We start from the raw sequence: 25,440 nt of genomic DNA, 5'->3' as shown, positions 1-25,440 counted from the left end.
TTTGTTCGATGAGGAATGCCCCAGAAATGTGTCAGACTCAGCGGTTGCTGAGTTGACTCGGCTCGACCCAAATTTGACTTAGCAACCCTCTATCCTCTTCTCCATCCTTTCCTTGATTCCTTCCTCTCCTCCTGAATCTCTCTCTCTCTCTAAGGACGTCTTGAGATGTTTGGAATCGACCAGACCCGACCTGAAACTAACACGACTCGGTAACTCGGTGCTGTGCGGCACTCTCCTCATCAAACTCCCTCTCTCTCTTTGGAATTTCTAGGTTTGGAAAGGGCCTTCCGAATCTCTAGAGGCTTAGGCCACTAATGACGAGATTAGTTATGCTCAAACTCGAGCGCGTGAGGATTTTCGACCGTTGATTGACATAGAACTTCTAAGATTCTGCAATGAGGATTGACGTTGGCCATCATATGTTCAATTGTAGGCCTTGTGGCCCACAAAATGATCATCTTTGATCAGGGTTTAGAGTTTATCTACGGCTAGTTGCGTTTCTATTAAAACTGAGAAGAAGCTCCACCCGTTAATGGAAAATCATCATTGGACGGTTGGTCTTACAATCTGTTGCCCTTATGTGGTCTAGATGAGTCACATGGACCTTGTGGGGCCCACATTAAGGACATTTGAAGCAATTTCTCGATGATTCATGAGATTTTAGGCCACAGGTGATTTATCGCACACCATGGAATCTCTTACGAGGGCTTCCCTTTTTGCCACGAGAGATACGTCCAGTCGCCCTAATTTCAACGATGGAGATGTTTTGGAAGGCTTCTGCATGGTGACTGACGGTCGGGATCGCACCAACAAATTGAAATAGAAAGATTCCTTGCAGTGCCACTCTTTGGATAAGAAACCCTAATTCGTATGAATGAAATGAATGGCTGAGATCTTTCGGAATGTAGGGTTGTGATTGTGAGAGACAGACGCATGCAGGTTGCCAACTCAACGGTTTGAAACGGAATTTCCATTTTCGGAAATAGTTCGTGTGTAAACTTTGTTTGCTCCCGAGCTTATTCACATGCTTGGATACACCCACATGCAGAAGTTTTAAGGTTTTAATCGAAATCCCCAATCGAACACGATGGACGGTTTGGATTGGAAAGCCTATCATGTTGGTTGGCCACAACGAATCGAAATGGACGACGTCTGTTTAAAACGGATGCTAGCGGGAGAAAATCGAAAAATGAGGAGGTTCTTACCTCTTTAGGTCGGGTCAAACCTGATTTGACCAGGGTTGAGGTCCTGTGTGTCGCCAGTGCACCCCCTCCAGTGTACACACACAATGTGGGGCCCACAGTGACGCCATGTGAAATTTACTCCATCCATTCGCTTTATAGGTTTCCACAATGACCCTAGACCAAAGATGAGATCAATCCACAACTCAAGTGGGTCATATCAAGGGAATTGTGGTGTTTTAAGTGTTGATTTCTGTCAGACTGACGACCGGATTATCTTAATTTTGATTATCAATGGTTCTAGAGTTCCTAGAGTTAAATCTAATTACATTTTCGCAATTTGTTTCATAGTCAGATGATTTTAGTCCCTAAATGGGCCATGAAATGTGAATTTAGGATTTTATCCATTGATCTCGAAGAATCCAACGGTTGGATTGCCTCAAACTTGTTCGTCAACGGTTGAAAAGATCCTTAGGCTAGTCTAAGTGAACTTCAATGCTACATATAAATCTTGGATTGTCTTGTTAGTATGGTCAAGCTGTATATCAATGGACAAGATGTTGGAGGCCCAATAGACGATGGATCCGATGATTCAAGCTTTGAGACCTAAGATGTACGGTTAGATGTCTTAATTTGTGAATGAAGAGTAATGAGTATTCTTGACATTTGGGTTGATACGCGATTTAGTAATGAATTGTCCAATGATATGTTATGGACCTGATGGAGGGTTAGATTTATCTATCCAAGGAATTGAAATCCAAAAAAATAGGTTTCTTTGATGACGTGGTGGTCATTCTTACAAATCAACGGATGGATGGTTTGATCTATGGGTGAAAATTATTCTATAGGGTTAGATTGATGTATAATTAAGTAAATGGGCTGATCTTGATGTCGGTTATAGGAATGACCTAAACCAATATTAGTTGATGGATCGTGCATATCAGTCTAGAATAGACATAGCGAGATTGGTGCATCTTTGTAATTTGATGAACTCGAAGTGTTTGGGTGTGATGTCGCAAGTTTCCACCAGTTGATTTAGATTGTGAGTTGAATAAACATTAACGGTATAAACTTCGTTTTAAAATTAAGGGTCAATCAAAGGCAGCTTGATCCCAAACCTTACGGTTGCACTGTGAGTTGTCACTACCTAAGATCAGACAGTTGAGATGGGCGGATTAATGGATTATCGGGCAATGGTGTGTAGAATAGATTTTTTGTATTTTCACGCATATTTGCACTAATTAGATTTCGAAGGTAACACCCGAGTATTGAAAAGTATAGAGTGTTGCGCTTGCCTTCCTTGGACCCTGCTTGCATAGCTGTAAGCCTGTAACCCCTGGATCTTGGATAACCCCATGTCTTTCCATATAAACTTGGATTGGAACCACCTCAACAGCTTCCCCTAGCTTGTCTTCAATTGATTGAGCCATCTAGGTCTCTCGAATAACGTCTTCAACCAGTACTAAGGGGCCCTATTTGGAGATGATGGAGATGTCTAGAAGAATGGTGCACGATATCTAGGCAGCCATCTTGAAGAACTGTCTTTGGCTTCATCTTGCCACATCCTTCGTCAGAAGCGCAACAAAAAGAACCGTTCAGCCTCAAAGCAGACTGTTGGAGGAAAAAGGGATTCCCAACCCCATCAATTACACATGGAGGAGGAGAAAATAAAATAAGATCACATGAGGGTCTTCATTGCCCCTCCTCACATGCAATAGACATCTTGTGTGGCTCAACATGTGCCAAGTATGCCTCTGAATTAAGATGATTCCCACGTACCTCACATTTATTAGGCTCCTCTCTCGATGCACATGTATCCACTTGGATAATTCCGTACAAGTCACCCTCCGCATGAGCAACCTCTACAGATGAGATGTTGAGGTCTTCATCCAACTTAATGCATCTATCATCTTCAACAGCCACGAGATTGTAATTGTCGCCCTCTCAATGCTCCCCTTTAGCCGTGGCATCATCTTGATCATTCGTGGCCCAAATGTCCCCACCAACAATGTTGTCGTCGTCAGTTGTCATCCTCCGGACTCTGGCGGGGTCCCCATATCTTCCCAGTGGTGTCTCCCTCATTACTACTGAGAGAATCACCCCACGTCAGACACATGTCCACACCCCATACCCCCATCTCAACATCAGACAGAGCCAACTGCTGCTCCTCATAAATGATCTCTATCCCTCCCTGGTAGGTGTCGACATGAGTATCCACTTCTCCATGAACATGTGACTACCCCCCCTTTCTATCTGGTGGGTTGTCGGGGGATGGAATGCGTGCTTCTTCACCCTCATCCCTACAACCTTGCTCCATTACCGACATCACCTCCATCGACAAAGATGACACATGAGCACCTTGGTCTTGCTCTCTACAAATATACGTGGTGAAACTAACTTCCCCTGCCACCACAGTGATCGAGCTCAGAACCAAATACGATCAACGAGGACATATGCGATTGCGCGTTGCATGGAGCTCCACACAATGCGATGACATCAGGGGATCGATCTCCATCACCTCCCCTACATGCACCAAGCTCCATGAACACCTCTGTGACCCATAGCTCCAATGGAAGCCCTCGAAATAGGAACCAACCGTCCTCTATTCCCAACACCGACCACTGATCCCACCTCCTTAGCCCATTCATGATGCCAACTTTGAAGAAGTTCCCCAAAGTCAACACTCTCTCCACCTCCGACTCCAGTCGTAATGAAATTAGAACTTCCGTACTGCTTATAGGTTTCAGGACCCTATCGACTGCTTTCATCCCGCGGTTCATCTCCATCCAGTAGCCAACCTTGTCAGTAGCAACTGCATCACAACCGATGCCACCAAGCACCGTTGGAAGGACATGGTTGCGTTGCCATGTTTATCATTTCCAGATTCATCGACATTGTAGGTCTTCCTTGATTCTAGAAACGCCAAACCTAGGTAGGCGATGCCTCCTGAAATCCTGCCCCACCCAGCTTGCTCGGCATCGACCCCACCCCATTACCCGCAACACTTCCTCCACCCCTCCCCTCACCCACATCATCACCCCCCCCTCACACACACACACACACACACACACACACACACAAAACTCTCCCCTTTGTCTTTCTCCTTAAACCTTGACCTCACACATTGCGATTCCTTTGCAGAGTCCTGAGCCCTCTCCCCGCCTTTACCCTCACCCCTACCTTTCTCTCCCTATTTGCTTTTGTTGGCCCATGACGAGCCTTCTTGACCCCCAACCTTTCCCCCTCATAGAATTTTTTGTCGAACTCCTCAATGGCCGCTAACACTTCCCTTTTTGACGACAAACTCACAAAAGCAAAACCACGGAACAATCCCGACCTCTTATGTCTGGGACGGAACGCCACCATCATAGTACCACATGACCCAAACACTTTTGGGAAATGCCATTCCTCCCAATCATATAGATACCGCTCCACAAATAAGGTTGGAAGTTCTCTCAGATTACTCAGGCTACGAGAGAACCCCTTATCTCCCTTCCCCGCTTTGTGTTTCCCCACCTCGATCTAGACATTCTTCTCCTTGACAATGGCTCCACTTCCTGCAACTCCTTGCTCTTTATTTTTCACCACCACCTCTTTGGCATCTGGCCCATTCTCGTAGGTCATAGACCAAAGTCCATTGTCATCTCCCTGTTGCTTTGCGACCACTGATCCAGAATCGCTCGGGCCTTGAAGGAGAACTTTATCTCTTGCAGACATTCTTGATGAGATCTCTCTCGTAGACATTCTCGCTAATCCTTTTTAACAACTGGTTTTTGACTTCTCTGGTGATTAGCGAGTCCATTTGTGCAAGGCTCCTCTAAATGCATGAGACAAGACTTGTATGGATATATTTATGTAGCTTCTATATATTGTCTTTTCTCTTATTGATATATCATTTATAATGAACACAATATAAAATTGCTCATTGTCATTCCATTTGGTATGTTTTGGATTTTCAACTATGACTCTACGATATTAATATTTTACTTTACCACTGCTCCAGCTCCAAATGGGGAAATTTTCATGATAATGGATGATATGCCTTGTGCTTTGCTTGATACTTGTTACATGTCAATTTAAGAGGTGCATGGTGTGTGCCGATATTGAGATTTTAAATGATGCCACAACCAAATATGATAGAGATCGTTTCTCCAATAGCATTGTCTGGATGCACAATACAATGTCCAACTTTTCCAATATATTTAAATTACACAACGACTGTTTATTGTTCCCTTAAACAAATCCACCACATTCCAATGTTATATATATAGATAGGTCCAAGAGGCATTCCTCATAATTTTGAATTTGATGACGTAAATAAGATACCCTTGGATCCTTAGTCATACAGAGAGTCAAAGGAAACTTGAAAAGGGCCAGTATTGTATTCTTACTAGAGGAAATCATGTTGATAAAGTTTTCTAGTGGTTAGGTTCTGCCCCCTCTCACATATATCAGATGTTAACCCAACAATTTACAATTCAATCCTGATGGGGACCTCGGAGGACCTACTCGAGAATACCAGAGGCGAAGGCGACCAACGACATCAACGCAACCCTCTTTGTGGATGGGAGACGAGTTCTAGTGGGGCCCGTTAGACCACTTTGAATACCCCACATGCATTGGACATGCATCAGGAAGACTCCACATTGGGATGATGCATGTGGGCTGCTTAGGAGACATTTTTAGTCAGATTTTTATTTTCATGTCGATCGGGCCACTGGATCTTCTAGATTTGGACCCCTTGGACCCTGATCTTGCTCTATTTATGTTTGTTTGCCTTTTTTTTTTTTTTTTTTTTTAATGTTATTTTATAATTTATTAGACGGTTGAGACTGTACTTATTTTGGATTATGGGCCATAACACTTAAGTGGATGGCAATTTTGATATATAAGTGTGTGTGTTTTTTTGTGGGGGGGGATGCCAAACCCTAATGGTGTTTTGAGTAAAAGAAAACAAAAGACTTGTCTCTCTTGAGAAAAACCCTTCTTCATCTTCCTTTAGGGTTTGTGAGAAAATCCTCCCTTTCAATTGGGTTGTGGAAGGGCTAGAAGATTGCTTGGTGGTGGACTCCTCCAAAGTTCTCTTCTCCAACAAGGTACACAACTCTCTTCACTTTTTTCTTCGTCCCTTTTCTACAACTCATCTAAAACCAAAACCCTTTCATCCCACATCCATTTTTTTTAACCTTTCCCCATCAAAACCCAACCATCCATCAAACTGACACGGGTGTTTGTACGTGTGTCCATACAGACCCTCCTTACGGACAGCCTTAGTCCCTCCGTTTTTACATTTTTCTTTCTCCTTGCATCATCCTCTACACCCTTTTGCTAACTCTAGCATCAATCTTAAACCTAAAACCGTAATACCCAATTTTCTAAAACCCTAAATCCTTAAATTCCCAAGTCCCTAACTCCCAAAATCCCCAAACCTCGATTACTGATTCACAAAACCCCCTTTAAAAAAATCTGATTTTCAAACAAATCCATTTTCCTCAAATCTGATTTTTATAGTGCCATTGTTTCTTCATGTGAATGTTGCCCTACCTATGCTAGATTGGAAGTCCCAACTTCCAAGTGGGCTACTCTTGTAATATTTTATACTTTCATGCACAATGTATGTGATGGTCTAGGTCCATTGAGTAGTTAATCTGAATTTTAATAACTTATAATGTGGATGTGCTTGATTTTACTTGTTGAACGCTTTAATTGATACGTAGTTTGATCTCATATCATTCATCTTAGGCTAGTTTCACTCATCCTACATCAAATTTGGTATCAGAGCGAGGTTTTAACGTAGGTTAGTTTTCCCCATTCTAACCTAGAGTTGTTCGGTGCATTTAGAATCTAAGTGCATCCCATTGCAGGCCTAAATTAGTATCACATTGAGTATCATTAAATCTGATTTTTTTTTTTAGAGTCACATTTAGGTGGCGTCAAATCTAAATTTTGCATTGCCATTCATCATATATTCCATATAGAGTCTATGTTGTCTTTCCTTGGGGTTGTTTAGTGTATGCAAAACGCGAACATGTTGTGCTTTTAGTATATTCCTGCTATGAACCCGGATCAGATTGCTGAGGCTCCCTAAAAGATTAACCACCATCTGAAAGTTGAAAATCACAATAGGACCACTGCCGCACAATTGACTGCCAGCAACTAGCGTATCATGTGACTAGAGGCTACCTACCACTCGGCTCAGGCAGGAGAGCCTGCAAATGAGGATCCGGTTGAACATGGTCCAGTCCTAATAGAACCCATTAGGGGTCGTAATAAGAATTTTGGTCATAGAGTAAGTCATGTAGGACCGCGTGCCCCGTAGGGAGTCAGGGGATCGTTACGACCCTGAGGACAGGGTTATGAAGAGCGTCAAAGTTGATGCTCCTGGATTTGATGGCCACTTGAACTCGGAGGATTTCCTTGACTGGCTAGCTGACATGAACCACTTCTTTGAGTGGCATGACATGTTAGATTGCAGTCGAGTGGGATTCACAATGATGAAGTTGACGGGTTAAGCCAAGCTATTATGGACCAATACGGAATGGAAGGCTGAGCGGCGTGGAGATGAGCCCATTACATCATGGGTTGAGATGAAAGAGGCCCTAAGAGAAAAATATCTCCTGCCTTCCTACCGCGAGCGTCTTTTGGACCAGTGGCAGTCCTTGAGGCAAGGGTCGATGCTTGTCATGGATTACATTGCAAAGTTTGAGGAATATATGTTGCGATGTGATGTCGATGAGTACCCTTCAATGATCCTGTCTTGTTTTAGGATAGGCCTTCGGGTTGACATTAGGCGTGAGCTCACCCCTCACGATATTGGCATACTAGAGGAGGCCTACCTTAGGGCAGAGGAGCTTGAGCGATACCTAGTCCAACCAACCATGAAGTTGTTTGGGGCTAGGGATTCTAGTGGTAGGGTTACTCAGGGAGCCAAACCTAAGCCCGGGAGCCGGACTAAGGCCCCAACTAGTGCTATCACCTATAACAAAGATGTTAACGGTAAGGGTCTAGCCAACACTAGTTCAAAGGGAAGTGAGAGCATACAGTGTTACCATTGCAATAGCTATGGTCACCTCGCAAAGGAATGTGCAAACAAAGAAAGAGGTAAAGCTTTTATGATAGATGAGGTAGATGAGGATGCCCAGAGCGATTGCAATGTAGAGGACCATGAGCCATTGGTGCTAGTGATGAGGAGTTTGATGAGCAGGAGACCTCAACACTCACAGTTGTTAGATGTGCCTTTGCTCGAGCTAAAGAAAATGATGATTTGCGCAAGAACACGATCTTTTACACTTATGCCAAGTGTGGAGAAAAGAATTGTAAAGTGATCGTGGACAGTGACAGCTGTGCCAACGTGGTTTCTACCAGCACTGTGAGTCGATTGGGCTTGAAAGCCGAGTCTCACCCTCAACCCTAAAAAGTCTCATGGGTTGATGAGTCTTCCATTCCGATTTCACAGCGATGTCTTATCCCCATCCAATTTGGGTTGTATAAGGATTCGTTGTAGTGCGATGTGGTTCCCATGGATGTTGGCTACATCATCTTAGGTAGGCCCTAGTTGTTTGATTTGGACGTTATAATATTCAGTCACTCGAATATTTGTATGTTCATGTTTGAGGGCAAGAAAATTAGATTGAGCCCCCTATCACCCAAGAACACTCTGGAAAAGGAGGCTACCAAGAAGGGTGATCCTGGTACTTAGAGGAAGTCAAAGCCTAAGCCTCTTCATATTATTAATGCGATAGAGTTTGAGAAAGAGACCAGAGCGGATTTAGAGGTGTATGCCTTTGTGGCTAGAGAGGTTATGCCCTCGTGGCTAGAGAGGTTATGCCCTAGATTAATGTAGAGTTGCCTAGTGAGGTGATTTCGGTGGTGGATGACTTTAAAGATGTTTTTCCTGATGATCTCCCGGATGAGCTTCCACCTACGAGGGACATCCATCATGCCATTGATCTTGTCCCCGGGTTGACTCTCCCAAACCTTCTTCATTATAGAATGAATCCAGTAGAGCATGTAGAACTCAAGAAGCAAGTTGATGAGCTTCTGTGAAAAGGGTTCATTCAGGAGAGCATGAGCCTATGTGCTGTGCTCGCCATTCTGACTCCCAAGAAGGATGGCACGTGGCGTATGTGTGTGGATAGCATAGCCTTCAACAAAGTTACCGTCAAGTACCGGTTTCCCATACCGCGTCTTGACGATATGTTCGACATGATGGCCACGGCTACCATCTTCTCTAAAATAGACCTCAAGAGGGTATCACCAGATTCGTATTCGCCTAGGTGATGAACGGAAGGCTGCCTTCAAGATGAAGGATGGGCTATACGAGTGGCTAGTTACGCCATTTGGGCTGATCGATGCCCCGGGTACAATTTTGTGGGTTATGACCCAAGTGTTGAGACCCTTCATAGGGAAGTTTCTAGTCGTGTACTTTGACGACATCCTTATTTATAGCATGACAAAGGAACAACATCACCATATGAGGCAAGTGTGTGGGATCCTTAGGGTAGAGAAGTATGCCAACCTCAAGAAGTGTTCGTTTCTGTCTAATAGTGTCACCTTCTTAGGTTTTATCATGTCATCTGAAGGCATGTCTGTGGATCCCGGGAAGGTCAAGGCCCTAGTCAGTTGGATCGAGTCACGCAAAATTCATAAGGTGCGTAGCTTTCATGGCTTAGGCACTTTTTATAGGGGGTTCATTAGAGGATTTAGTTCCATCATGGCTTCCATTACTAATTGTATAAAGAAATGGGAGTTCCAATGGACTAAAGCAGCCTCTAGGGTGTTCAAGGAGATTAAAGTTAAGATGACTGAAGCTCTTGTAATGCGACTTCCGGATTTTTCTAAGATTTTTGTGGTTACACGTGATGCGTTTGGTGTAGGTATATGTGGAGTGCTTAGTCAGGAAGGGCACCCTGTCACTTTCTTTAGTGAGAAGTTGAATGAAACGAATCAAAAGTATTCTACCTATGACAAGGAATTCTTTGCGGTAGTGCAGTCTTTGCGCCATTAACGACATTATTTGTTATTGCAGGAGTTCATCTTATTCTCTGACCCTGAGGCTTTGCACTACATTGGCTCCCAAAAGAAGTTGAACCCAAGACATGCCAAGTGGGTCCAGTTTCTTCAGGACTACACTTTTGTGTTGAAGCACAAAGCCGGGGTCGAGAATAAACCTGTTGATGCACTGAGCCGTATGGTCGCATTACTTTAATCCATGAGCGTAGAAGTCACCGGGTTTGAACGATTAAAGGAAGATTATCCTAGTTGCCCAGATTTTGGAAAGGTGTACGCATCGTTATTAGGTGGTCAGTCTAGGGGTAGTAGTGAGCAGTGCTTTAAATATCGACGATATTAGCCGACATATCCCACAATATATCTTGTATCCCACTTGTGTAATACGAAACACACAGGTAGTGCCGATATATCCCCACCTATTCGATCCCATAAGCATTTCGATCCGTGTTTTTGTTGTAAATCACATTAAACCAATGTCAAATGGTTAGAAATGTATGATTCTTCATATTTTCCATGAAACATCATGGATTTGGAACTTTGATTTCTAGATTTAGGGGAGATGGGTCAAGTTGCGGAAAATTGAGAAAGATCAAAATTTCTCAATTTCTCGCAAATCTGTTGCAACCTTTGTATCCAAACACAAAATTAAACATGTATGTAACCTGATTTAGTGATTCTTCTTTTGCTTTTGAATGTATTGCTTATGTTTCCATACGTGTCTTCTTACATTTATAAATTATATGAATAGATTTTGAATATACTTGCATCAATTCAATTGGAAAGCGCACATATTAGGATCGCATTCAAGGACACCCTAATTATGTTTTTTTCTTTTTTTTCTTTTTGTAATGTTTTGATTTCTAAGTGTGTATTGATGTCTTTTTTAACAATCCCTGAAGTTTCATTGAAAATTTTGACCAATTTCCCAATGTTCCCATGTTTCCTAACAACAACAATACATTACGAGATACAACCGATATATCCCATGCGATATCCGATATGTATCCGTATCCCAACGGCGCGTTACATTTCGCGATAACGATATTTAAAACATTGGTAGTGAGTTTGTCTTGGTCGGTGAGTTTTTGTTTAGAGGCGATAGATTGTGTACACCCTGTACGTCATTCTGCGAATTTCTTGTCTAGAAACTTCATATTGGAGGGATAGTTGGTAATTTTTGGCGGGACAAGACTATTGCCCTTGTAGAGGAGCGTTTCTATTGGCAAAGTCTCAAGCGAGACGTGGCTAACATTGTAGGGCAATATAGGATTTGTCAGTTAGCGAAGCAGAGAAAGCAAAATACATGATTATCTATTCTGTTAGTTCCCCATGCCCCATAGGTTGATGTTAGTTATGGATTTCGTGCTTGGGCTACCCAAGACGATAAAAAAACACGATTCCATCTTTGTGATTGTGGACCATTTTTCGAAAATGGCCCACTTCCATGTTCTAAAACGTCCTATGCCACTAACGTGGCTAAGATATTATTTGGGAAGGTAATTCGTCTGCATGATTTGCCGAAGACCATTGTGTCAGATAGAGATGTGCAATTTATGAGTTATTTTTGTAAAACTCTATGGCACATGATGGGAACTAAGTTGTAGTTCTCTTCGGCATACCATCCTCAGACTGATGGTCAGAAGGAAGTTGCCAATCGAAGCTTAGGGAATCTGTTACGATGTCTGGTGGGAGACTATATTAGGACTTGTGATGCGGTTTTACCCATAGCCGAATTTGCATATAACAGTTCAATCAATAGGTCCATAGGAATGGCTCCATTCAAGATAGTACTTGGGTATAAGCCTAAAACACATAGATCTCATACTTGTGTTTGTCTTAGGTAGGCCATTTGAGTCCGCAGATGCATTTGCATGGCATATTCATGATTTGCATAGTGAGATCAAGAAGCGCATTAATGCTAGTAATCAACATTATAAACTTTCTGCAGATTCACATCGTAGGTTTAAGGCGTTTTAGGTGGGTGACTACATCATGGTCCGCATTAGGCCCGAATGATTCCCACATGAACCGTGAGGAAATTACATACCCGCAGTGCAGGTCCATATAAAATTTTGATAAGAGTGGACACTAATGCATATGTGGTAGATCTTCCATCTACCATCGGTATTAATGCCACATTCAATGTGGAGGATCTGTGCCTTGTGACGGACCCACACATCCATCTTATAACCCTCCTGTAGACCTTTCTCCTACCCCACATGATGATGTCCCTGAAGCCCATGGCCTTTGCCAGACCCTGCTTCCCACCTGACGTTGCCTTCTCTTCTATCACTACCTGGACGGAAAGAAGAGATTGGGGATTTTCTGGATCACCAAGCGGTCTCTACCCGCCATGTAGGATATTAGAAATACCTTGTGAAATGGAAGGCCAGGCCGGAGTCAGACAACACCTGAATTACAGAGGCATAGTTTCGGCACATTGATCCCGACCTCCTTGAGCACTACCACAGTTCTATTTCACTAGTAGTGAATTCTTCTCAGCTGGGGAGAGTTGATGGGGACATTAGAGGACCTACTCAAGTATACCAGAGGCGGAGGTGACCACCGACATCAGTGCAACCCTCTCTGTAGATGGGAGGTGAGTTCCAGATGGGGCCTGTCGGACCACTTTGAAGACCCCACATGCATTGGACGTGCATTAGGAAGACCCCACATTGGGATGATGCATATGGGCCACTTAGGAGACATTTTTAGTTACAGGTTTTTATTTTCGTGTCGTTTCGACCATTGGATCTTGTCGATTGGGCCATTGGACGACTAGACCCCGATATTGCTTTATTTATGATTTTTGTTATTTTAAGATTTATTAGATGGTTGAGATTGCACTTATGTGTTTTAGGGTGCTTATTTTGGATTATAGGCCATATCACTTATTTGGTATTAAAAGAAAATAAAAGACTTGTCTATCTTGAGAAAAACCCTTCTTCATCTTCCTTTAAGGTTTGTGAGAAAATCTTCCCTTCCAATCGGATTGTGAAAGGGCTCGAAGATTGCTTGGTGGGGCATCCAACCCTAATGGTGGTTTGAGTAAAAGAAAACAAAAGACTTCTCTCTTGAGAAAAACCCTTCTTCATCTTCCTATAGGGTTTGTGAGAAAATCCTCCCTTCCAATCGGATTGTGAAAGGGCTTGAAGATTGCTTGGTGGTGGACTCCTCCAAAGTTCTCTTCTTTCTCTTCTCCAACAAGGTACACAACTCTCTTGACTTTTTTCTTCTTTATTTTTCTACAACTCCTCTAAAACCAAAACCTCTCATCCCACATCCATTTTTTTACCTTTCCCCATCAAACCCATCAAAACCCAACCATCCATTAAACCCACACGCGCGTCTGTATAGACCGGCCTTACGGACAACCGTACATCTATACAGACAGCCTTACGTTTGTACAGATAGCCTTATCCCCTCCTTTTTTACATCTTCTTTCTCCTTACATCATCCTCTACACCCTTTTGCTAACCTAGCATCAATCTTAAACCTAAAACCGTAATCCCCAATTTCCTAAAACCCTAAATCCCCAAGTCCCTAACTCCCAAAATCCCCAAACGTTGATTCCCGATTCCCAAAACCCCCTTCAAAAAATCTGATTTTCAAACAAACCCATTTTCCCCAAATCTGATTTTTATAGTGCCGTTGTTTATTCATGTGAATGTTGCCCTACCTATGCTAGATTGGAAGTTCCAACTTCCAAGTGGGCCACTCTTGTGATATTTTATACTTTTATGCACCGTGTATGTGATAGCCTAGGTCCATTGAGTAGTTAATCTGAAATTTTATTACTTATAATGTGGATCTACTTGATTTTACTTGTTGAACGCTTAAATTGATACGTAGTTTGATCTCACATCATTCATCCTAGGCTACTTTCACTCATCCTACATCAAATCCAAGATTTCAGTTGAATCAGAAAGAGAAATAGATTCTCTCTGACCAGATCCGTACATGAATCTTGCAAATTCCTAAGAAGGAATGTTACGGAGTTTCATGATTATAAGTGGTTTCAAAGTTACTTCTGCCCTATGGACTGAAGGAAGATGAGACAAATTTGTAGGTTGCAAATTTTTTTCCTGATTCGTTTCTAATGTTTCAGTGTTTTTTAAGTATCCATTTCTATATAGTAATGCTTTATAATGTTAAACACTTACTAGTTAAGTTTCCTTGTCCATAACGTGTTTCTTTCTCCGTGCTAAATGAAAGATAATAATAAAGAACACTTTTATGTTCCTATTCTACTTTGGTTCAATTTAACCCACTTTATTTTAATTCTTCATAATATTGTCAAGTGTTAAGCAATGAAGCTATGGTAGTCTTACTTGAAGAGAATGGGAAAACAGACATCAGTCAGATGCATCCCTCCCATTTGTCAATGCACTCAATCATGTTCTAGACTTGTTGTCCAAGTAAGCGGTGAGCAACTACTTCTAAAAGAGAACGCGGAGGAAACTGTTCTTTTAACGTATGAGTGTATTACCCAGCAAATCATATTTTGATGGTGTCCTCTATGCAGTTTCTCATATTTAGGAAACTGCATAAAGGGTTTACTATGCTAGTTTTGGAAGTCTTTCCATCTTATACTCTCTACATATAGCCATAACTATAAACAACTTTGGGTATGCAAAAGTTCTTATCATGCATTTTACTTGCGTCCTGTTTTCAGGGCAAAGTTCCACTGTTATCTATTGAAGCGCTACATCAACTGCACATTTTTATCTTTGTGCTTGCTGTTGTCTATGTAGTTTTTTGTGCCACTACGATGGTTCTTGGAGGAGCAAAGGTAAGTTGCTAATCAGAGATGCACAAGTTTTATACTTTTATGTATGTATCTATTTTTGTTTTCATACATGCAAGTATGCATATGCACCTCGAACTGTGATACATCTCTAGTTTATGTAGATACGGCAGTGGAAGCGCTGGGAGAATTCAATTGAGCATGAGATTTCAAAGCATGAAAGTAAGAGGTTGTTTATATATATATATATATATATATATATATATATATATATTTTTTTTTTTTAACACACTGCATCCTGTTATGATATGGTGTGGATAGAACTTTTTTTTAGTGCCATGAACTTCATACGCGAATTAAATTCATGTGCAGCTTCAGATACAGGTAACACCTTTCATGTTCACCATCATCATGTATTCATCACAGAGCGCACAAAGGGATATTGGGGGAGTTCAACTGTCGTAACCTGGGTGGTTAGTACTCCCACTTTTATGGATATATATACCATGGATTTGAATGCTGAGACTTTTTGAAAGATGAACTTTTTCTACTCAATATTACCAAAATTTCCACTTATTAGGGGCTTCAAAATAAGTATAAATCCAAAAATTTTGTAACCCAATTATTTGCTATCATGAATTGCATCACATTTCAAGGACCACAATGATCAGATTATGTAAAATCAATTTCCACTTAGATGCAATGTTGCTTAGATTGTGCCTTGAGAATCACGTTTGGATTGTCTTAGGAATTGACATAGATTCATCATCATCATCCTCTAATCCTTATCCCAACTAATTGGGGTCAACTACACAAATCATGTTCCATTATTCCACCCTATTATGGACCATATTGATGTAGGTGCATCTCCACACTAGGATGGGGTGGCCCACGAGGTGGGGCCTGCGAGATGCAGGATGGTCACGGGGTGGGTCCTATTGTGGGACCCGTGAGATGCGGGGTAGCCCACGGGGAGGTCTTAGTCGGGTTTCCTGGGAGGGCCATGATAAAGGGATATTCCGGTGCTTCCCCAACAACTCTTGAGCTTTTGGTGCGTTGGCCAATACTCCCTACATCAAGTGGTATCAGAGCAGGAGCCCAGTGTTCGAATCTTCTTACCGGTGTGGGTGGATGATGCAAGTGCATCTCCACACTGGGCTGGGGTGGCCCACAAGGTGGGGCCTATAAGATGCGGGGTAGCCCACGGGGTGGTTTTAGTCGGGTTGCTTGGGAGGGCCAGGATAAAGGGATATTCCGGTGCTTCCTCAACAGCTTTGGAGCTTTTGGTGCGTTGGCCGATACTCCCTGCATCACATACCCTCAGTTAAACTGTAGGCCATTGAATATTTTCTTACTACCACTCGTGCCCTTTTAGAGCCTTCAACTTGAACCAACTTGCTCCTTCTAATCGGTGCAATTCTTGGTTTCGTTGCACATGGCGAAACCATTTGAGTCTACTTCATCTCTTCTTATTACCTATTGGTACTATTCCTAAGTTACCTTGAATGCACTCATTACTAATTCTAGCCTTTTATCTTGCCACTCATCCATCTCAACATCCTCATTTTAGATACACTCATCTTGTGAACATGTTGTTCCTTAACTATCCAACACCTTGTCCCATAAACATGGTTGGCCTTGTAGCTATCCTATAAAATAATACTTACCTTTAGTTTGATCGGTGTGCAGAGATCACATTAAACTCCAAAGTCACATCTTCACTTCATCCATCTAGCTCTAATTCTATTAGCAACATCCTTCTCAATCTCTCCGCTCTCATGTGCTATCGACCCAAGATATCAAAAACATTCATTTTGGGGTACCTCTTGGCCAACAATCTTAATTAATTCCTCATTTCTACTTCTATCCTACTGTTGCTAAAATTGCATTCTATATACATTATTTTAGCCCAAATGATTTAAAACCTTTAGATTCCAAAGCATCCTCCATATTCTATCTTTGTGTTTATTCTCTCCCTTGTCTCGTCAATCAAAATTGTGTCATTGGCAAAGAAGATCCCTTTTTCTTCCAAACTTTTGTTTGATCTGTATGGGAGCTGTGGAGACTATCAATCACTTGTTGATCCGTTGTCCTTATGCGCGGCAGGTGTGGGAGCATTTCTTCGCCTTATTTCACATAACTTGGGTGATGTCGAGGTCTGTATCTTCTTTGGGCCTGGCAAGGGGGAGGGGTGAGGAAAGCTGGGAAAGCTATGTGAAGAATGATTATCATAGCTATTTTATGGGCTATTTAGGGTAATTGGAATAGCTGGTGCTTTTGAAATAGGGGATCCTCGGTGGAGTAAATTATTTGTTAAGTCGAGTATAGTGTTTTTGGTTATGCTTCTTATGTAAAGGCAGTTTATTCTGTCTACCTACTCTCTTTGTTTGAGATGTAGAGTTGGGTTGTAATCTTTTCTCACTTTTTGGCAGACTTTTAATAAATTTCAGTTCTCTCTCTCTCTCTCTCTCTCTCTCTCTCTCTCTCTCTCTCTATACACACACCCATGCACACACCCACCCACGCACGCACCGTATGGAGATCCTCCTCTTCCTACATTTCTCCATCTACTGTCTAAGAAGGAAAATATCCTCAATGATCTACTATTCCTAGAAAAAAACAAAGAATGGCTGGATTTCTTATGGACAATAATGGTGACATCTTTTATAGATAAACTAAAAAAATAACAAATAAGAGTATCTATAGTTGAAGGGATCGTTTTTAACTTTAGAAACTGGGGTTACAAATGATGAGGAGGCTCCCTCTTCATCCATCTCTGATTGAATGTAGTGTTTGATATTGTTAAACTCTGGGGAATACGTTGTGGACGACATGGGGAGGAAGAAAAGAGGGGAGAAGAGAATGTTTTCTTCATATCTCTCACCTTCTACTAGCTCCTATTTGTAGATCACTTGGTACAAAAGATAAGATCAAAAATGAAAAATGAGACGATCGACTTACTTATCGGCAATCTAAGCCAATTAAATCCAGGTTAGACTATTTCTTATTTCTCCAGAATGGGTTGATAAGTTCCCTCTAGTGCATCAGAGAGGTTTGCTAAAGCCAATTTTTGATCATTGCCTGATCTTATTAGAAATTGATGAGGAGGATTAGGGCCCCCACCCTTTTGGATTTGAGCTCGCTTAGCTTGAGGTAGAAGTTTTTTCGGAAAGGTAAAGGAATGGTGGTCTTTGTTCTCAATTCAAGGGGGAGCTGGTTTCTCCCTTTTTCAGAAATTAAAAATTCTGAAAGGTAAGATAAATGTGCGGAAGAAAAGAGGAATTGGCTGGTAGAGAAAAGGAGACAGCCAAAATACTGAAGGATAGCTCTTGGATGCCAAAGAAGAGGCAGGGGTGAGCTATTGGATGAAGATAGAGCTTGGAGGAAGTTTATACCGCTAAGTATAATGTGAGACTAAGAGAAGAAATTAAATGGAGGCAATGCTTGAGGGCTCTATGGTTAAAAGAAAGGGATAAGAATACGAAGTTCTTTCTTGCGATGGCAAGCGTCCAAGTAAGAGCAAATAAAATTAAGTTGCTTATGATGGAAGGGGTAAGAATAGAAGGAAGGAAAAGGAAAGGTATGTGCCACAATTATTAATTTCTACAAAAGCCTTCTATCTCATGAAGATCGGTCAAGGCCGGTTTTGGACAATTTGTCTTTCGATTCTATTTCAAGAGAAGCAGCATAATCTTTGGAAAAAGCCTTTTCAGAGTAAGAAATTGTGCAAGCTATTGCTGAATTGGGTGGGGACAAGGCGCCGGGGCCTGATGGCTTTCTGATAGCTTTTTATCAGAAGTTTTGAGAGCTAGTGAAGACATAGGTCATAGGGTTTATAAATGAATTTTTTGTCACAGGTAGGGTAAGAGCGGAGCTTGGGGCCACATTTTTTGCTTCAATTCCAAAGAAAGAAGGTGTAGAAAGCCTTAGGGCTTGTTTGGTGCATCGAATTTAGGCATATTAGATGGGATAGACTTCTTTATCCCTCGCTTCTCAACTGCGATTGCATTTGGCAGGGCTACCTAATATTGCTGGTTTTTGGCATTAGAAACGATGCCCGAAAAACGTAGACTTCAGGAGGATTCACAAAATCCCTCATTCGATTGTTGTTGGCTATGGCTATTCCATTGAACCCCATCATATCCACCGAGTGAAAAAACGATGGAATTTAAATGGATATATCCAGATGCACCAAAAACGATGGAATTTAAATGGCTAGTCCAACAGTTCTCTTCATTGCAGGTGATATATCCAGATGTTATCGCCATCGCCGCTTCCTTCTCCAGCGAAATCCCGTCAGAAACCCAACTTCAGTTGCTGCCCCTGCACTCCTGTTCGAAACCCAACACCAGCCATTGCCCCTTCACTCTTGTTGGAAACCCAACACTAGTCGCTGCCCCTGCACTCCTGCCGAAGACCTAGCCTCACACCAACCACACAACCCCCCGCCCTTACCTTCTTCTCCAGCAAAATCCCGTAAAAAACCCATCAGTCATTGCCCCTGCACTCCTGCCGGAAACCCAACACCAGCCACTGCCCCTGCACTCTTGCTAGAAACCCAGCCCCGCACCAGCTGCATCCCCGCTGCAACCCTCGCCTGTACAATCCACACCCCCGCCCGACCACTGCACTCTTAATGCTTGCATGCTATATTGCATTTCCAAATAGCCAAGGGCTTGGGATGGACAATGCTTAAAGCCACCAGCTACCGAGCTAAACATGACATTTTAGAAATCCATAGATTAGCTTGGTATTCCTAATGATTGCTAACATGTTATGGTAATGGGCCTATCTTCACTAATTCCATGACAATCCATCCGACATGGTAATCATTACTTTTGGCCATTCCTATCCAACTTGATACGTTCTAATACCATGCGCCAAACGGTCCCTTAGAGACTTTAGGGCTATAAGCCTCTTGGCAGGTCCATATAAAATACTGACAAAAGTATTAGCCTCCAGATTCCATGTGGTCATAGGCAAAGTTATATCTTTAAAACAAGGGGCTTTTGTGGAAGGAAGAAATATAGTAGATGGAGTGTTGGTGGCTTAAGAATGTATTGGATTCTTATGATAGAAAGGGAAAGAGAGGAGCAATTTGTGAGCTAGACATTGAAAATGTATACAATTATGTAGACTGGGACTTCCTTGATTATATGTCGAGAAGGTTGGTTTATGGTCAGAAATGCCGATCTTGGATCCAAGCATGCAATCAGTTCTGCAAAGTTTTCAGTATTGGTTGATGGCTCCCTTAATGGTTTCTTTTTAGCATCTAGAGGCTTGCGTTAGGGGATCCCCTTTCCTCATATCTATTTATGGTGGTTATCGAGGCTCTCAGGAGGATGATTGATAGAGTAGCTGAATCGGAGTTGGTAAAAGGTTTTGGGGTGGACAATTCAGAATTTCAGGTATCCCACCTACAATATGCGGATGACACTTTGCTTCTATGCGATGCGGATAAAGTTAAAATGGAGAACTTTCGAATGATCATACTTTGATTTGAGGCAGTATTAGGTTTAAGGGTTAATACTGGCAAAAGCGAGCTGCTGGGGGTGGGTATTTCTGAGGACGCAGGGAGATTGGCGGACATTTTTGGTTGTAAGGAAGGGTCTTTTCCTACAACCCATCTCAGTCTCCCATTATGCATGGCATATGTGGGATAAAATGTTAAAGAGTTTCGAAAGAAGGCTGTCACAATGGAAAGGAAGGCATTTATCCCTTTGGGAAGAAAAAAGGTGCTCACAATAGATAATCTTCGAAAGGGGAAGATGACTCTCCCAAATGTATGTATTGTGCTGTCAAGATGAGGAATTGCTGAACCATTTATTTTTATCCATTGTTCTTTTACTAAAAGGTTGTGAGAATGATTTTTCGATTTATTTGGTGTAGCAAGGGCGATGCCGAATTCTATCGAGCAATTCTTGATGTGGCATGGTGTTGGCATCAGGAATCCCCAAAGTGGAGTATGGCAAATGTGTCTACTAGTGGGTATCTGGTTCCTTTGGTTAGAAAGGAATGATAGTTGCTTTAGGAATTGGAGGGGGCAGAAATGGAGGTTTTTAGCAGGGTGAAATTTCATGTAATGGAGTGGGCGGTTGCTTCTAAAGTGATTGCTCACTCTCTGGCAAGTTGGTAATTTCCTTTTGGGTCTTTTTAGTTTTGTAATTTTGGTTGTGACCCTTCTCAATAAATTCATAAATGTTCAAAAAAAAAAAAAAGGGAAAGAAGATAAGCTCAAAATAAATGCAAATCAAATCTAAAAGATACACCATTATCTCTAAGATGTGGTGCAGCATAGAACAACTGAACATGCATACCCTCACACTCAAATACATTGCAACACACGTACAATGAAGACTGTATACTCTAACAGATATAATCACTAGTAAGTATTTAGCATGGTCACTCTTTCGTTTTGATGAGGACATTACTTCACGTACACCCTTGCGTACATATCAGAGGAGGAGGCGGGCCACACTGATTTCCTTGTGGCTAGGCGAGTATCACGTGTGAGCATCTGGAAGACCCTACACTGGGAAGATGCACATGGGCTGCTTTATGGAGTGATCTAGATCGCTGGATTGGAGGGACGTGACGATTGTGCCATTGGATCACATGGATCACATGATCGGGCCATTGATCATTGATCGTCCACATCAGTTTTAGACTTTATCATCTTTTAGGATTCAGTTTTTGATTATTTTATATTTGGACACATTATGAGAGTTTTGGTTGTTTTTATTTAAACTAGGGCTATTTTCGTTAAGATTCACAAGACATGGGGATTGTTGTAATTTTTGAAACTTCTTGGATTTATAAAAAGAGGGGGGCGTGTAACCTCTCTCCCATTGGATTTTGTGATAAAAAAGAGAAAAGCTCTTGCTTTCTTCTTCCATCTTCATGCGATCTGAAGATACTTCCATGCGATTTCGAAGGGAGATTGGTGCGAGGTTAATATTTATCAACGGAGGTGCAAGGTCTCCATCTATTCCCACACCATCTTCTTTCTTCTCCTTCGTCAAGGTATTTTCTTCAAACTCATTGATTCTCCCATCCTAAGCTCTCATCCTTTCATAAACTTCTCTTTCCTTTACCTATCCACAATTCCAAACCCTAACCGACCTAACCCGTTTGTCCCACGCCACACGTGTGACTGTACGGCCACACGTGTGAATCCTTCGGGTTGGCCGTACGTCCACACCTTGCCCCTTTTAGCTTTCCACAATCCTTATATCAAAACCCGTTTCTTCCATTCCCAAAACTCTAACCTTACACCTAAAATCTGTAATTTTCCTACTTTCCCAAATTACCCAAACCCTAATTTTTACCTTAGGTTGTTTTAGGCATTCTACCTTGAAATAGACTATATATTCTATGCTAATTGGATGTCCCTACATCCATTAGATCCTAGTTTTGTTTTATTTAATGATCTTGTGTGATGATGTTGGTAACTTAGGATAGGATCATGCATATTGTTCTTTTGGTTTTCATGGGATTCGTGATGAGTATGGCAAAGCTTGTGTTTTTTTTATGTTTTCTTAATTTTGCTACTTCATCTCACATCTTATTTGGTTCATGTATCAGTCCTGTATCACGTTCTGTATTGGTTAAGCAACCAGACTTTTTTTTATCTATAGTTTATTTGGCACTTTATGTGATTAGATGCCTTTTCTTTCTTTTCTGATTGTAGATGTCATTCTTCAAACAATTTTATGGCTCTGTTACCAAGTCGGATTATGCTGCACTTCGGTTGGGATTTATCATGGTAAGCTCTAGATTTAGGAGTCGGTAGGTTGTACCCTTTTTACTTTTCTTTCTTCTGTTATAGCTGCAGGCACCATGTTCACTGCATATATTGTCTCTTGTTCCAGAAACACTGCAGTTCAAACCCACATTTTGATTTTCACAAGTACATAATGCGGGTACTCGAAACTGATTTTAAGAAAGTTGTTGGTATAAGGTAACCCTTTCTCCCTCTTTCTTCATCCTTTCCTGTTGTACCTGTTCCATCTGTATTTTCAGGGCAAACTCATCTTCACTCACTGTCAACATAATGTGCAGCTGGTATCTTTGGCTCTTAGTTGTTGTCTTTCTGTTGCTGAATGTGGATGGTATGCATGATTTGAGATAGCAAACATCTATTTCAATAATTTGTCATGCATGTTATTTCAGATACTACCTTGATTGTCATAGCTTTCATGCTTATATGACATTGCACCTTTGGAAATATAGTATGCATGCACCCATCCTTATCTTCCTGTTTGGGTTATTTATGCAGGATGGCACTCATATTTCTGGCTATCCTTTCTGCCTTTGATTGTAAGTTTATAGGACTTTATAACAAGTGTATTGGTGGTATTTTGAAAAACTCTCCAGTGCCAGTTCGACTCATTTTGAAATTTAGCTCAGGTACTGAATTGAGTTCTCCAAGTATTTAGTTGAGCTTTTTGGGCTCTCTCTCTCTCCTGAGTCTTGATCGAGTAGAATTCTTTCTGGTTCTGTGGTACACAGGTTACCCATTTACTCAATCTGAGTATTGATTTGACCAAGTCGGGGTGGCAGCTTTTTGAGTACTCGATCAACGTTTGAACTCTAATGTTAACTGATGAACTGGATGAATTTGCAGCTTCTACTTCTTGTGGGTGCAAAACTACAGAACATAATAACTTGTATGGCTCAAGTCGTCGCAGAGAAGCACGAGGATGCTTCAGTGAAGCTTTCTGATGAACACTTCTGGTTTGATAAGCCTCGCATTGTCCTTTACTTGATCCATTTCATCTTATTCCAGAATTCATTTGAGATGGCATTCTTCTTCTGGATCTTGGTAAGTTTGTCAGAGCATATATTTCGCAAACCTGCTAGGTGCATGTATGTCCACTGATTTGCCTTGATATTTCCAGAGTACCTATGGATTTCATTCGTGCATCATGGAAAAAGTGGGTTACGTTGTTCCCAGGCTTATTATTGGGTAATGTCTTGAGGACTTTTCTCTTGCCTTGTGAATAGTAATAGCTGCATAAAATAGCCTGAAATGGCAACAATAAAGATAAATACCATGTACAGTATTCCTACATTTCTGACCCTTAGAATGTGCCACTGTCGGTTACATGTGCAGCGTGCTTATTCAAGTTCTTTGCAGCTACAGTACCCTTCCTTTGTATGCGATTGTGACTCAGGTAATTGTTTTGCCTTGCCTGTTTCTTTTTAAGCTCCATTTGGAAAAAAAGAAAAAGAAAAAGAAGAGAGTTTAAGATGGCTGGTGCCTATTTTTCTGTTTTTGCTTTTTAAAATTTTTAATTTTTAATTTTTTTAAATGAAGATGGGTGGCATGTTCAAACAAGAGATATTTGGCGAGCTGCAAGGAACCCTGAAGGGTTGGGCTGAGGGAGCAAGGAAGAGAAAGAAAACAGATGGTGTGTCTTCATCGGTGTGGGGGGCTCATTTTGGTAAAAGCGATAAAAACAGTTCAACCATTGGTGCAGTCCAGATGCAAAAAATGCCGGTTGAAGCATTGAACAGTGCTCATGTTGCTGATCAAGCAGTTGACTTGGACGAAATTACAACATCAGTGATTGAACATTTGGATTCAAGACAAATATCTCAGATCTGAATTTCTCATATTAGGAAGTCCTTGGCCCCCATGTACTTCAGATTTTTTTTCTCACTATCAGTCTCCTTTCTTATTAGCATATAAGTCACATTGTGTACTGCAGCCAATATTTATTGCACTTGTGTCAGAGGAATCCTTTGCTATTACATGTCAGGTTGTTCGACCTGCAATGAAATCCTAGTCTAGTTTTTCTCTATGTTTCATTTCCGCGGGTTCTCATTTTTCACCCAGCTAAAAGAATCTGTTGGACAAATCATCAAGTAGGCCAAATCAACAAACGCTCTTTTTTTAAGAATATATTTATTCAAGATTGCGATTATTCTCATGCATGGGAAACCTACCATATTAGCTGACTAGCTTGATTTATGGGCCAGGTCATCCAAATGATGTGTCCCACTTGATATGCAACTTAGATGTTGCAGGTGATGGGTTCCAACTTCCAAAACCATTATCTGATCAGCATAGCGTTGGGGATTTGTCTGCGGAATCACACAGATCTAGATCTAGGATAACAATTCAATAGTAACAAGCAATTACAGAAGAACACAAAGATTTAACGTGGAAAACCCTTACGGGAAAAAACCACGGCATAAAGCGATAGAAATCCACTATGAAATAGAAATTACAAGAGAGAGGGCTTACTCGATTTGAACAGCCTCGAATCTCACCCTTGCTACACCCTTTAATAACCCTAGAATCCTTTAGAATGCTTTAGAATAATTTCCCATCACCTAGAAAAGCCCTAGGGACATCTATTTATAGTTTAGGCAACTTCCCTTAAGCACCTCTGTGAAAACCGACCCAAATTTCCGCAGTCCGCATCAAATCCGGAAACGAATCTGTGTAACCAGGACTAGTCAAGCCGAGTCCACGACTGGTCGAGGGACCCC

The 25,440-nt window shown here is 41.6% G+C and overlaps 1 protein-coding gene across 4 annotated transcripts in view; it reads left to right on the top strand.

Annotated features, from left to right (window-relative positions):
* LOC131232734 (MLO-like protein 13) overlaps positions 1-24,746 on the top strand; it is a 38,380-nt gene extending 13,634 nt beyond the window's left edge. For 3 of the 4 annotated variants that reach the window (XM_058229192.1, XM_058229190.1, XM_058229191.1), the window contains 11 exons: positions 14,869-14,985; positions 15,105-15,162; positions 15,313-15,413; positions 22,631-22,705; positions 22,812-22,900; positions 23,002-23,051; positions 23,219-23,259; positions 23,567-23,764; positions 23,841-23,908; positions 24,056-24,116; positions 24,260-24,746. In XM_058229192.1, the coding sequence (XP_058085175.1) occupies positions 14,869-14,985; positions 15,105-15,162; positions 15,313-15,413; positions 22,631-22,705; positions 22,812-22,900; positions 23,002-23,051; positions 23,219-23,259; positions 23,567-23,764; positions 23,841-23,908; positions 24,056-24,116; positions 24,260-24,550 (1,149 nt within the window). In that variant the 3' untranslated portion in view covers positions 24,551-24,746. Of the gene's footprint in view, positions 1-14,868; positions 14,986-15,104; positions 15,163-15,312; positions 15,414-22,630; positions 22,706-22,811; positions 22,901-23,001; positions 23,052-23,218; positions 23,260-23,566; positions 23,765-23,840; positions 23,913-24,055; positions 24,117-24,259 lie in introns of those variants that run through there. The other variant, XM_058229193.1, reaches the window with a different exon arrangement.
* Positions 24,747-25,440: the final 694 nt, after the last annotated feature.

The sequence above is a fragment of the Magnolia sinica genome, chromosome 18, assembly GCF_029962835.1.
Source record: "Magnolia sinica isolate HGM2019 chromosome 18, MsV1, whole genome shotgun sequence".
Lineage (NCBI taxonomy): Eukaryota > Viridiplantae > Streptophyta > Magnoliopsida > Magnoliales > Magnoliaceae > Magnolia > Magnolia sinica.
The sequence above is the reverse complement of the archived record's forward strand: the minus strand, read 5'-3'. Positions and strand labels throughout refer to the sequence as shown.